At 54.6% G+C, this 11,977-nt stretch overlaps 4 protein-coding genes across 4 annotated transcripts; all 4 read right to left on the bottom strand.

The window, feature by feature from the left end:
- Positions 1 to 32: 32 nt before the first annotated feature.
- DQ04_00221160 (ubiquitin-conjugating enzyme-like) lies at positions 33 to 449 on the bottom strand (the record flags this gene model as incomplete). Its single annotated transcript, XM_009308494.1, has 1 exon — positions 33 to 449. One exon carries the CDS (start codon positions 447 to 449, stop codon positions 33 to 35), a length of 417 nt encoding a protein of 138 aa, XP_009306769.1.
- Positions 450 to 1,461: 1,012 nt separating this feature from the next.
- On the bottom strand, positions 1,462 to 3,804 carry DQ04_00221170 (centromere protein J; the record flags this gene model as incomplete). The annotated part of the gene is made up of 1 exon (XM_009308495.1): positions 1,462 to 3,804. The coding sequence occupies one exon, from the start codon at positions 3,802 to 3,804 to the stop codon at positions 1,462 to 1,464; it is 2,343 nt and encodes a 780-aa protein (XP_009306770.1).
- Positions 3,805 to 4,374: 570 nt separating this feature from the next.
- DQ04_00221180 (hypothetical protein) lies at positions 4,375 to 8,538 on the bottom strand (the record flags this gene model as incomplete). The annotated part of the gene is made up of 1 exon (XM_009308496.1): positions 4,375 to 8,538. One exon carries the CDS (start codon positions 8,536 to 8,538, stop codon positions 4,375 to 4,377), a length of 4,164 nt encoding a protein of 1,387 aa, XP_009306771.1.
- An 850-nt stretch (positions 8,539 to 9,388) lies between these two features.
- DQ04_00221190 (putative MCAK-like kinesin) lies at positions 9,389 to 11,548 on the bottom strand (the record flags this gene model as incomplete). The annotated part of the gene is made up of 1 exon (XM_009308497.1): positions 9,389 to 11,548. The coding sequence occupies one exon, from the start codon at positions 11,546 to 11,548 to the stop codon at positions 9,389 to 9,391; it is 2,160 nt and encodes a 719-aa protein (XP_009306772.1).
- Positions 11,549 to 11,977: the final 429 nt, after the last annotated feature.

The following is an 11,977-nucleotide window of genomic DNA, read 5'->3' on the forward strand; positions in this document are numbered from 1 at the left end:
TTTTTTTTGTTTCATATTTTCTCCGCTTGCTGTTAGTACTTCGAGCCCTCCTCCGGCTGCGGGAGTTTCTTGTTGCCGGGCTGTGTCATCTCCCGCCGCAGCTCGGCGAGGCAGTTTTCCATGGTGTAGCGGCGCTCCCAGTTCTTGAAGAGGTGGAACTTCGCCTTGTCAACCGTGCCGTCAGCATTAACACACGGGAGGTTTACGCGGCTGATGAATTTAATGTGCGGCGGCTTGCTTGGGTAGTCCTCGTCGCAGTAGATTTCTAGTGAGAGGATGCGGTGCTCGAATGTCGTGCCGAGTGGGCCAACGATGGTACCGTTCCAGTTGTGCAGGTAAATGTCGTCGGTGCCGTTAATGCCGACCGACACGTTCTGGTTTGACCCCAGCGCCTTCTCGCCGTTCTCCAGCTCCTCGAGGAGACGGAAGTTGCGCGGCACCTCCACCATCTCGCGTATGATTGCAACACTCACAAACAAGCAAAAAAACTCTGCAGAGTCCGAACAAGAGAGAACGAAGGAAGGAAGGAAAGCGGAGAAGTGCGTCTGTGTGTGCAGCGCCGGGCACAACCCGAGAGGCAAGTGGTGTGGGGGAGCGCTCCCAACGAGAAACAGGAAAGCGTGGAGAGTGGGGAGGAGGGAGAGGCAGCAGGCACCGCACCACCATCACCACCATCACCAACGAAAAAAGAACACAAACACACGCACAGACACACAAGGGTACAGACAAACCGGCACAGACAACATCAGGGGACGCCTCCTTGTCTCTATACGGGCGACTCCGCTGTCCAGTATTGGCCGGCACCACGCACCTCCCACTCTCTCTCGATCTCTCTGCCTCCCGCATTCACTTTATTCCCGACCTAGCAACGAGTCGTTCACTCGTTCCCTCTCTACTTCACCTGACCCTCCCTTCTTTCTCTCCTTTTCACCCTTGCATGGTTGTTTCTCTCTCTCTCTTTCTCTCTCTCTCTCTCTCTCTATTTATTCACACCGCCTCGTACGCTTTCATTCCCTTCCTTATTTCTCTACCACCTGTGACGGCAAAAAAAAAAAAAAACAAGCGCACGAAGGAAGAACGAAAAATACACGAAGTCGCCGAGGCAGCGGTTACCGGGGGACTGGACAATCAACAAACAAAAAAGAACGCCAGCAACCTCTTCAAAGCGTGGGGGCACGCAGAAGACGTAGCCCCCACCACACATGGACACACGAAGACGCATGCAAGCATCACATTCGGCTCCCATCGCTCCGACTACCGCCCAGTGCCACTCAACAGTATCTCAGCAACACTCAATTCTCTAGCGTGCCACAGGCGCACCAACAGGAATGCAGAGCCAAGCAATACATCCGACCGCCGTCGATTTCCCACTTCCAATGCACCAATAAAGTGTGGGTTGGGATCTGGAGTAGATCAAAACGAAAAAGAAATCATGAACACCTGCGTCAAAGGCAAAAGGGATTACAGTTCATCGGGGAAGATCGTCTCCTCGCGCCCATCGGCAAAGACAACCTTGTAGATGCCGTCAGGGTAAAGAATCTCCTTCTTGCCGTCCGGCAGATGTCGCTCAATCTGGCCAGTGGTATGAAACTGGAACACCTGTACGCCATCCGCGTACTGTATGTGTGTGGTCTGCGCGGCGGCGTACCAGTACGAGCTCTTTCCTGATGGGAACGTGCGCTTGATGTCACCATTGGTGAAGTACAGCACGACGTGGCCGGAGGGAAGGATGACCTTTCGCGTCCCATTTGCGTAGTGGATCTCGCGCTTGCCGCTGCGGTACAAAACCTCACGCTTGTTGGGGTTCTCGCCCAGCGCCGTCTGCGACACGACGGCGTCGTTGGGGAAGTCCTCCGCCGGTGTGGGATCCTGGTCGACCAACAACTCCGCCGCCGTCGGCGTGCGCTGCGGTTTGCGCGAGACGGCGGTGGAAGAAGTTGACGGCGACACCCGCCGCTGCGAGGTGGTCACAGTTATCTTTGAGTGCTGCGCGCGTGGCGTGAGAACCGGGTGGCCGGCAGCCCGCCTCTGACTGCGCGGCTCCTGCATCTTGCCGTCAGTCTCCTCCTCATGTTGCTGCTGCTGTCGCCGCTGCTGCTGTTGCTTCTGCTCTTCGCTCTGGCGACGGGAAGCGTCCTCACGCTCTTTACGTTTACGTTCCCTCTCTTCCTCTTCAAGACGCCTGCGCTCCTCCTTCTCAGCCGCCTCAGCGCGTCGTCGCTCCTCCGCTTCGGCACGTTTGCGTTCCTTTTCCGCAGCCTCTGCGCGTCGTCGCTCCTCCGCTTCGGCACGTTTGCGTTCCCTCTCCTCCGCAGCTTCTGCACGTTTGCGTTCCCTCTCCTCCGCAGCATCGGCGCGCTGCTTCTCGGCAACGCCGCCTACCGGCCGTAGATCATCCGGATACTCGTAGGCCTCAGCGCTACTGTGCCGCGTGCTAGGAGCGCTGCTTGGTTGCTGTACCCGCGCGCTAGACCCGATCTGCAACGACGGTGCCGACGGCTGCATTTTGCTGCTGCTTTCCAGCGCCGCGATCTGCTGCTCTCTCGTCATCTCCAGCAGTTCCTCGTTACGACGTGTCAGAGAGACAATCTCGCGTCGCAGGCGGCCAGTCTCCGCCTTCTGCAACTTCTGTGTCTCCCGCATGCGCGTTGTCATATCCTCCAGCTGCTGCCGGAGGAGCTCATTCTCTTGTGTAAGCTTCTTGTTCGACTCGCGTTCCGTCTTAAGTAGCTCCAGAGTAGACTTGTAACGCTCTTCCACCACCTTGGCGTCCCTTCTGGCTTGCCATTGATCAGACGCCCGCGCCGCGTCCAGTTCGGCGCGCTCATCATCAATCTCCTGCTCGACGCCGTTTCGGTAGTCCTCAAAGCGCTGCCGCTCGCGCTCCAGCTGCTGCCTGAGCTGGTGGTAACGCCCACGCTCCTCCTTGGCAGCCCGCAGCTCATCCTCTAGCTGGTCAACTAAGCCGTCCTCCTCCCGTGACGGGCGGTATTCTTGGCGTGGCGGGCGCCGGAAGAAGTTGCGCCCGCTGCGCTGGTATTCGTCTTCTAACTCACCGGGGTCGGCGTAGCGGCGGGGAGCAAGGCGACGCGACACGCTATTTTCCAGATCGTCCGCTCGCCGCCGTCGCTGTTGCCACTCCATATCATCGAAGTCATCGTCCCGCCGCGGGGTGCCGTGGCTACGGCTCGAACTGAACCGCTGCCCTATTGGCTCCGCTGGCCTCTCCGCATCGTCGGAGTTGCGCAACTGCTGCTGCTGCTGCTGCTGTTGTGGTGGTGGTGGTGGTTGCGACTGCTGAGCTGGCGTTGGCTTCGCGGTGGCCACCAGCTCCCCGTTCTTCTCGGGGATGTCGGGGTCCACCCAGTCAGGGCGCTTCGTTGTCTGCAGCGACGACGGCGGCCTACGCTGTGACAACTGCACGGCGTCAAGAGTTGGATGTGGCTCTTCGCGTGCGGCGGGATTCGGTGGCGGGGCACGTTTTGGAACCGCAATGACAACCGTTTCGAACGGATCTTGGTTCTTCCCCTTGCGCATGTCGTTGGCAATAGCCTCACGCAGCGACCGGGACCCCCTTCGCTCCATTGACGGACTTTCCTTGTTGTTGCTGATATTGCTGTTGTTATGGTTGTTGCTTCCTGTCAGCGGCGATTCAGGCTGGCAGGTGTAGGAGAGCCGCCCCTCGTCTTTGCGCAGAAACTTGAACGGTGCGTTGCGCGGCTTGGCCTTCCGCGATGCGGTTATTGTCACGCCGCGTGAGGAGGATTGGCTCCGCCCCGTTCGTGGCGCCGTGACGTCAGCCATAGTCCCCCTCCCTCTTTTTTGTTGATTACCTTCTTGACGATGTTGTTGCTGTTGCTGTTAATCGGCTTCTGCCTGGGCCCTGCTCCTGTGAGTAGGGTACTGCTGTCACCCCGGTTCTAAATGTGTTATGGCGCTATATGTATACCCCTCGCTTTTTGTCGCCTCCTCTCTCCTTCTCCTTAACGAATCGATGAAGGACCCTCTTACTAACGGGGAAGACGCGTATCACTCCCCCCTTTTATAGATGCCGGTGCGACACTTCTCTCCTGAATAACAGCGCAAGTGTGCACAAAAAGAAAACTGCCACCCGTTGTGTCACAGCAGGCACCCGCGAAGCAGAGAAACAGAGAAAAAGAGAGCACGCACAACGTGAGAGCCAAAGGATAACACAACAACTAAAGTAAGATGCGCATAAGCTCACGCCATCAAGGATGAGCGTCAAAAGCAAAACGAAAATAAAGAAGCCCTACACACACAAACACACACACACGCGCAAAAACAAAAAAAAGGGTGTAGTGGTGCGTGTGACCGGGACAGATAGATATCTATGCGCAGGGGAAGATACAGCGGTCAGAAGATCACTTGATCAACCACACGCGAGGAGGAAGGCCTCTTCAGGATAGCAGAAGCACTTTCCCCCACAGGTGTTGGAGCATCAGCGGCCAGCAGCAGGTCATCGGGTGGCGCCACGGGGACAAAGGCGACAAGGAATGCAGCGAATAGGAAGTACGCACACGCCATGATACTGGCGAAGACAACGAACGACAATGCCAGTAACCACCACAGCGACATCGGCGTAGACCGCATCATTGTGGTGGTAGCGGTTGAATTAGTAGCACTAGTAGCAGGAGCTGCAGTCGGCATGGACGATACCACAGATGCCACGACTTCCGCCGCCTCTCGTTGCTGCTGCTGCGCAACCGTCAACACATGCCGCTCAATGCGCTCTGCAAGCCCATCATGAGCACGGCGCAGTTCACCAATGACTTCCGCCGAGCCACCACTTACTGCCGCGCGCAGCTCCCCACTGAGGCCACCCAAGAGGCCAACGTCGCGCGACACCTGCTGCACGCTCGACAGTAGTGCCGCACCGCTCTCCTGCTGCTGCGCCTCCTGAGATTCCAGTTGGTGCCTCACAGGGCGCAGCTGCTCAGTGCACACCTCCGCAACGGTGCAGCGAAGCGTGGCCTGCATGTCATGCTCCACAATCCGTTTGAGTGCGTTGTGCCACTCCTTCTGACCGCTTTGAAGCTCCGCCGTCAGCTTTTCACTGCGATCTTCCTGCGACTTGTCTAATTCTTTTATTCTATCATGCAGCTGCGACACAACATGGTGCTGATGTTTCTCGAGCTTCTCCTCCATGGCATCCATGTCGCCACGAAGCTGTTGTGTGTAAGTCTCCGTCGATGACGCTACTGTGTGGGCAAGCGACTTCGTAAAGTGGTCTATTGTGTGCTTCACCATTGCGTTAACCTGTTTTATCAGTTCCGCCTCTGCACAGGTCACATCCTCCTTCAGTTTGAGACGATTTGATTCGAGTGCTTCAAGCAGTTGCGTCGTTCGATGCTCACTCTGCTCGTCGAACTTCGCTGCAGCAACCAAGGAGCGCAATGAGTCGAGCTTCTCCCGCATTTGCCTCGCATGCAGGCCTTTTGAAGACATTACGATCTTGATGAGGGAGTCAATCTCCTTTACATATTTGTTGGTCTCTTCTGTCGTCACTGACTCCTGCTGCAGCACCTCATCAGAGGCAGGCATCGCGCCGGCGTCCAGCTGCGTCAATCCGTCGACGGCGACCTGCAGCCCCTGTAGCCGCTCGCTCAATCGTCCCTCCATTGCAGTCAATTCCTCTTTTGCAAGCTTCGCATCAAGTGGCGGTGGTGATGGAGTTGGAGGCGGGGGATGGGTTATTGTTTCTTGGGCGGCGCGGTACTTTTGCAAATCGGTGAGTATTTCCTGCGTTGTAGCAAAAAGACTGTCGAGGCGCTGCTCGATCATCTCCGCATTCACGCGCTTCTGTTGTTCCTCTTGTTGCTGATGCTGCTGCTGCTGTTGTTGTTGTTGGTGGTGGTGGTGTTGGGGTGGTACCGCCGCGTGCGAATCCACGATGTCATGAAGCATGCTGCCCACTCCGTCAAGTTTCAGCCGCATCGCCTCCACGGTGGTGGCGACCTCCTTGTGGTCCGCGCTAGACGAAATTAAATCGTCGATGCGCCGCCGCCCCTCCACCACCTCCGCCTCCAGCTGGCCAATGCGCTGCAACAGCTCTGCCGTAACCTTCGCGTGCATCGCCTCCGCACGGCCATCACTCGCGCGAAGTTGTGCTTTTATATCACTGGCGGCAGCTGCGCTTTGGCGGGTGAGTGCCGCTACTGCGTCACTTACCGACGCCAGTGGCTGTGTTTCAGAGTCACCTCTCCCCTTCACGCCCTCAATGTTCTCTGCAACTCCATCAAGAGCCGTTTGCACGAGAAGACTACGCTCCTCCATGGCTGCAACGGCCTCGTGCAGCGAAGTCTCGATTGAAAGTAGCTTAACTTCAAGAGCTGAAGATGACTGCCGCGCCGCGTCTCGAACCTCTTCCTGTGCGGCACCGAGTTTTGAAATCACGGATGCCAACTCACTCGCAAGAATGCTTTTCATTTCATTTGAGAGACGTTCATTAAGGGTTCCCAGCTCCGCCACAGTGATATTGGCGGGTCTGGCATCGCCGTCAGTCTGCTCGTGTTGTTGCAGCTGTTCCGCCAGGACCTTAACGATATTCTCAATTTTGGCCTGCGTTGCCTCCTGTTGCTTGCCCAACACCTCCTGCATGCCCCCGAGAACTTCGTCAAGGTACGCCTGAAAGGGGGTCAAGTCAACTTCATGAGTACGTCCCATTTCCTCCTGCACTCCCGCAAGTACACTCTCCTTAAAGCCCTCCAGTCGCTCAATCATAGCTTGCTCCCCCAACCCAAACGGCGGCATCTCTACTGGCGGCTGGGAAGACACAGTGTCACGCACTGCCTCCCGCACACTCTCCGATATCGTCTGTGCAAGTGTGATTAGTTGCTGCTCACCGATAGCCATTGTGCCATCCTCCGGTTGCGTCACCACGGTGCTTGGGCTTCGGTTCACCTGCACTGCTGCTGCCAGCTCATTCAATTTGGGAGTGAGCGCGGCAGCCACAGCATCTGCAAGATCCTCCTTCGTAAATGACGTCGCTTCTGGCAATGGGTCCTCGCGCCTTGGCATAGAGGCTAGAATGCTTTCACTTATGCTCTGTGCCAGTGCAACCATTCGCTCGTCATCAATTTCCTGCAGGGGAGGAATATCTTGCAGGGCGGGCCGCTGTTTCTCCCGTATTGCGTTCTCCAGATCAAGCAGTCGCTTTGGTAGCTCCTTCACGTCCGCATATTGTGATTTAAGCTGCTGCTCAACCACTGATGTCACCCGGTCGGCCAAGGCGTCTAATTTGTCGCAATACTCCGCGAACTGATCCGCGCTGTCGTCTTTTTTTTCTTCAGAGGAACCACCTCCACCTGTCGCCTCGTAAAGGGCGCCTTTCAGCTCCTTCTTGAGTTTCTTCACACTTTCCTGCACCTCATGTATTGCCGTCATATTTGTCTGCTGATGGCTGTGCACCTCCATCAGCAATTCCTTCAAGTCTGCGAAGCCTGCTGTGGTCTCACGCATCTCCTCCAGTCGCTCGCCATACGACGCCAACAAACCCTCCAGTACTGCCTCCCCAGCGCCGGGCACACGAGCTGCACTTTCAGCGCTTTTTTCTCGCACGGCCTGGAGTAGTTCGTTTATCTCATGCTGTGTTTTTTCCACTACTTGCTTCATGGCCTCATTTACCACCTCTTGAATAGACTCTAAGTTGGGTGGATTAAGGTGTGAACGCTCCAGCTTGGCCACGTTCGCCAACATATCCTCAAGCGAAACAATTATCTGTTCCTGCTGCATGCGTGACGCCTGTTCAATGGCAGTGACAACATGCACACGAAGGTCTTCGGCAACAGGTTCTTCTGCCTTGTACTTGGCGAGAGTCCCTTCTAATGTGTTCTTCAGTGAGTCTTCTAAATTCGTCAAAGCCGACGCAACTTCCCCCATGAGGAGGGAATGCCGCTTTTTCTCTTCCGCCTCATTTTGAACTGGGGGAGTGGGACGTTCTGTGCGAATCACACTCGCCACTCTCGCACAAATAAGATCTGAATTTTCCTGAAGCATGCGCCCAAAGGACACCTCCTGTGCCTGCATTGAGACAACGAGACGTTCTATCTCTTGTTGCAGGCAACTCGCCACGGCATTCACTACACTTCCCGACCGACCATCCTGCGCCGCCTCGGCGGTGTAACCACTCAGCTCCAGTTGTTCCTTCAGCTGGTCAACAATCACGGTCGCGACGGACGACAATTGCTCAGGCGAGATGGCGACGATCCCCTCCTGTTGGAGAGCCACGTTGTCGTTCAGTGGGGCTGCTTCACCATCCAGCGGAGTGTGAACACTCACACCTACAGAAGACAAAGCAAGGACGCGCCGCTGCATCTCCGCATCCGCTGGGTGCAGTGCTGTTTCCACAAGAAGCCCATTTGTGGTGTCAATGCCCTTGAGAAGGTCCTTGGTGGGGCCGTACCCCTTCGTGCGCACCGTTGTCACCTCCGTTGGCAACGCAAAGGGCGACGCAGAGGCCCACCTACGCCCCACACGATTTCGAAGCTTTTCGCCAATAACCTCCTGAGCTCTCCTCATTGCTTCAACAGAGGGCTACACACAAGACGGGGGAGAAACAAAAAAGAGAGGAAATACTTCCAAAACAGGGAAACGGCAACCACTCCGGTGAAGGTGCAGGGGAGCAGAGACGGGAAAACATTGCATCTTCGGGAAACCCAATAGAGGAGTAATTGTTGCGAAACGGTTGCACCTTTCCGGCCCAACAAAAACGACGGGTTTGCCCTTTTTTTGGCCTTTTCTCCAGTGCTGAATGCGTTTATACAAGGTCATTGTAGTCTGTTGTCTTTCTCTTTGTTTTCCGTTCTGCAACCGATCGGGGAGAGCAGAAGCGTGAATAAAAGATGAAAAAAAAAACGAGCCATAAAAAAGCGGGTGTTCACAGAGTCGACACCGCCAGCCGCCATTCGAAATTCGTGGGTTACACCACTCAACAATAAAACAAAATCGAGTAATCTTACTTCTGCACCCCGATACGGCGCTCTTCTCTAGGTGGGCAAAGAAACCAGCAGCCAGCCGACTTTGGAGCAGCGTGTGAAACACTTCGCGATGCGATCCGGGCCCGTCACATCATGTGCGGAAGGGTCACACGATGATGATACATAGAACGCCCTCCTCTCAGCCGCATTTCCTCGTACATGCGTGCAATATACACACTTCCGCCTTATGAGGCACTGAGACTATTCCACAGAGTCTTTTGCGCCCTCTTCCTTTCTTTTCTTCTTCTTTCCCTGTCTCTCCTTCTCTCTCTTCCACTCCCTCCCCCCAAGACACACAGACACTTCTTCTTCCCATCTCTCTACAGGTCCTCGCTCCTTCACGAGGAAAACAACGACTACTCCTTACCGCTCCACCAATTGGACGTGGTCTGTTAGCGGCGATGACGGGCTTCTACGTGTTTCATTAACTGTTTTATCATATTCCTAACACCCTCAATGTTTTTGGCCTGGCGGGTAAGTATGTTGTCGACATTTCTGCAATACGTTTCGATGGAGGCTCCTGGCACTTCGACACCATTGAGCTCCGTCATCTCTTGCTTTAGGAGCTCCATCATGGCGTCAATATGCCGACGGTGGCCCAAGATGACATTGTCCTCATCGTCGTCTAAAGAATTTCCGCTTGCAAAAGAAGCCATCTCATAAGGACTAGCATCACGGATAGACGCCTCACTACCAACACGGCTGTGCTTCGGTGTCGCCCTGGCGTACACCCTCTCAGGACCGCTGCTTGCAACTTTACTGGAGCGGATGCTATCCGAAAAGTTCGGGTAGTCATCTTCTTTGCAACTCATTGGGACACGATGCTGAGGAGCCTTCGGGCGATAACCGCTGCCGTATCCACTGTACGGTTTCAGATTTGGTGTCCCCGGCTCGCGCTGTGAGAGCTGACTCGAAGACCGCGTACTGATCTTTTTTTCGCGCGCACGTCGTTGGGCAAATGTGCCAGTAATACCAAGGGTCTCAACCTCTTCACTTGGCATTTGTCCAATCATGATCTCCTCCGCAGCGACCCGTGAAGACTTGTCCTTCTTAAGCTCCTTCACTCGATCCGCGTAGCGCAGGGTATTAAGTGTGTGCTCGCAACTTCCACTAGCAGGGCTCACGTTACCTATCATCACAGTTCGACTGTTCCCTGTAAAACAATCCCGAAGCACTGCTGTGAGTTTCGAACCACGAAATGGTATGTGACGGTGATTTTGATCAAGCGCACGGATACACTCTTTTAGTGCCAGCAGTGACTTGTTGATCTCGGCGCCTTCGAGACGTGTCGTGCGGTCACTGTCAAGTGTATCGGCACCCCGTTCGCTACCTGCGAGGTCAATAAATGTAAATCTTCCAAAGAAACGGTTCTTGGCGTTCAAGACAGTGATGTGAAGGATAGCGTGCGACCGGGAGGAGTCCGCGTTCATACCAGTGGATCCAGCTGCGCGAATGGAGTTTCCATAGTCGATGACACGCATGAGGTGATCAGTATCATCAACACGATGTTCTGTGAGTCCGCAGACATTGATGACACCACGGCTATCTTCGCGACACGCAAGCTTCTCACGCTCGTTGAGGAGATCAAACAATTTTCCCCCGTAAATCTCAAAAAAGGACACCATGATGCCCATTCCCGGTTCTAATCGCGCGTACAGATCTCGTGCAGCCATAAGGTAAATGCCTTCCTGATCATCCTTTCCCAGCATAGTGTATGTTTTACCACTTCCTGTCTGTCCGTACGCAAAACAGGTCGCACATCCACCCTCAAAAACAGTCTCAATGAGAGGCTTGCAGGCTTTTTCGTACACATCACGGTTTCTCTGTTTGTCATCCAAAACCAAATCGTATGTGAATCGATGCTTCTCAATATACTTTGTCAGGTCCACCTTTTGCTTCGGCTCCAAGAGGGCGATGGCGCGCATATTATCTGGGTCTGTAGCGAGGACATCGTATAGCCCTTCGTTTAGCTCTGAACTGTTCAGCGGGCGTTTGCGCACCGCGACGATGATGCGGCTAGCTTTGCGCTTTACCCCACCTCCTTCTGTCGCTCTTCGGGCAAGCGGCGTGGGTGAGGCGCGCGCAAGTCGGCTGAGAGGGCGTGAACTGGGCGTCGCCTTTGTTGTTGTTGAGGTTTCCGCATCCTCGTTCATGTGAACGGGGTCGCGACGGACTGCAGCGGTGTGCTTGGCTTCGTACATGCGGGCATTCTCGTGCTCTGCCCTCCATTGCGCTGCGGAGGGAGTGCTACTGCGGCGAGACGGGGTGGTATTCCTGACGGCTGGCGTGGATGTTGCGTGGGAATTGTGATCCACATTGCGTGACACATCCGCAGAGGCCACGGGGGCGGCGTTGGTTTGTTCTCGCTTCATATACTGAATAAGTTCAAAGAGTTTTCGACGGTCCGTCATGACGATGATACCAACAGACTGATAATCCTGCATTGTGAGTTGCTTAAGCTGTTGCACAGTAGTCACACCGCCGTCGATGAAGCCCTGGATGGTGTGCGAAAGACCGCCTTGTTCAAGGAGATCCTGAAGCTGGTGCTCCATTTCGACCCTCTAAAGATTGGAGTGATGGGTGTCGTTTGGTATCAGTGATTGTAATTTCTCTCTTTATAAATAAATAAATATATATATATATATATATTTATACCCTTTTCTCGTTTTCTTTTCTGTTTTCTGCTATTCACGTGTCTCCACGGAAGTCTCGGGGAGAAACTCCAACGGAAAGCACAAAGTCATATGTGTGAAAGAAGCAAGAAAGATAAAAGAAGGTCACAAAGAAATATGCAAAAAAAGAAAACCGGCACAAGAAAATCAGAGGAGAGAAAGGTGCCACCATCCTCACCTCCGCCCCAGCCACTACAACACCCACCTTCTCATTTGGGATAGTATTTGTTTTAAGTTTCATTAAACTCTCCGTGCGATGCCTATTCTAACGCGGCGCACCGTCCACGTACCCCCTGTGCAGTATTACGA

This window comes from Trypanosoma grayi (genome assembly GCF_000691245.1).
Source record: "Trypanosoma grayi strain ANR4 Tgr_22_V1, whole genome shotgun sequence".
NCBI lineage: Eukaryota > Euglenozoa > Kinetoplastea > Trypanosomatida > Trypanosomatidae > Trypanosoma > Trypanosoma grayi.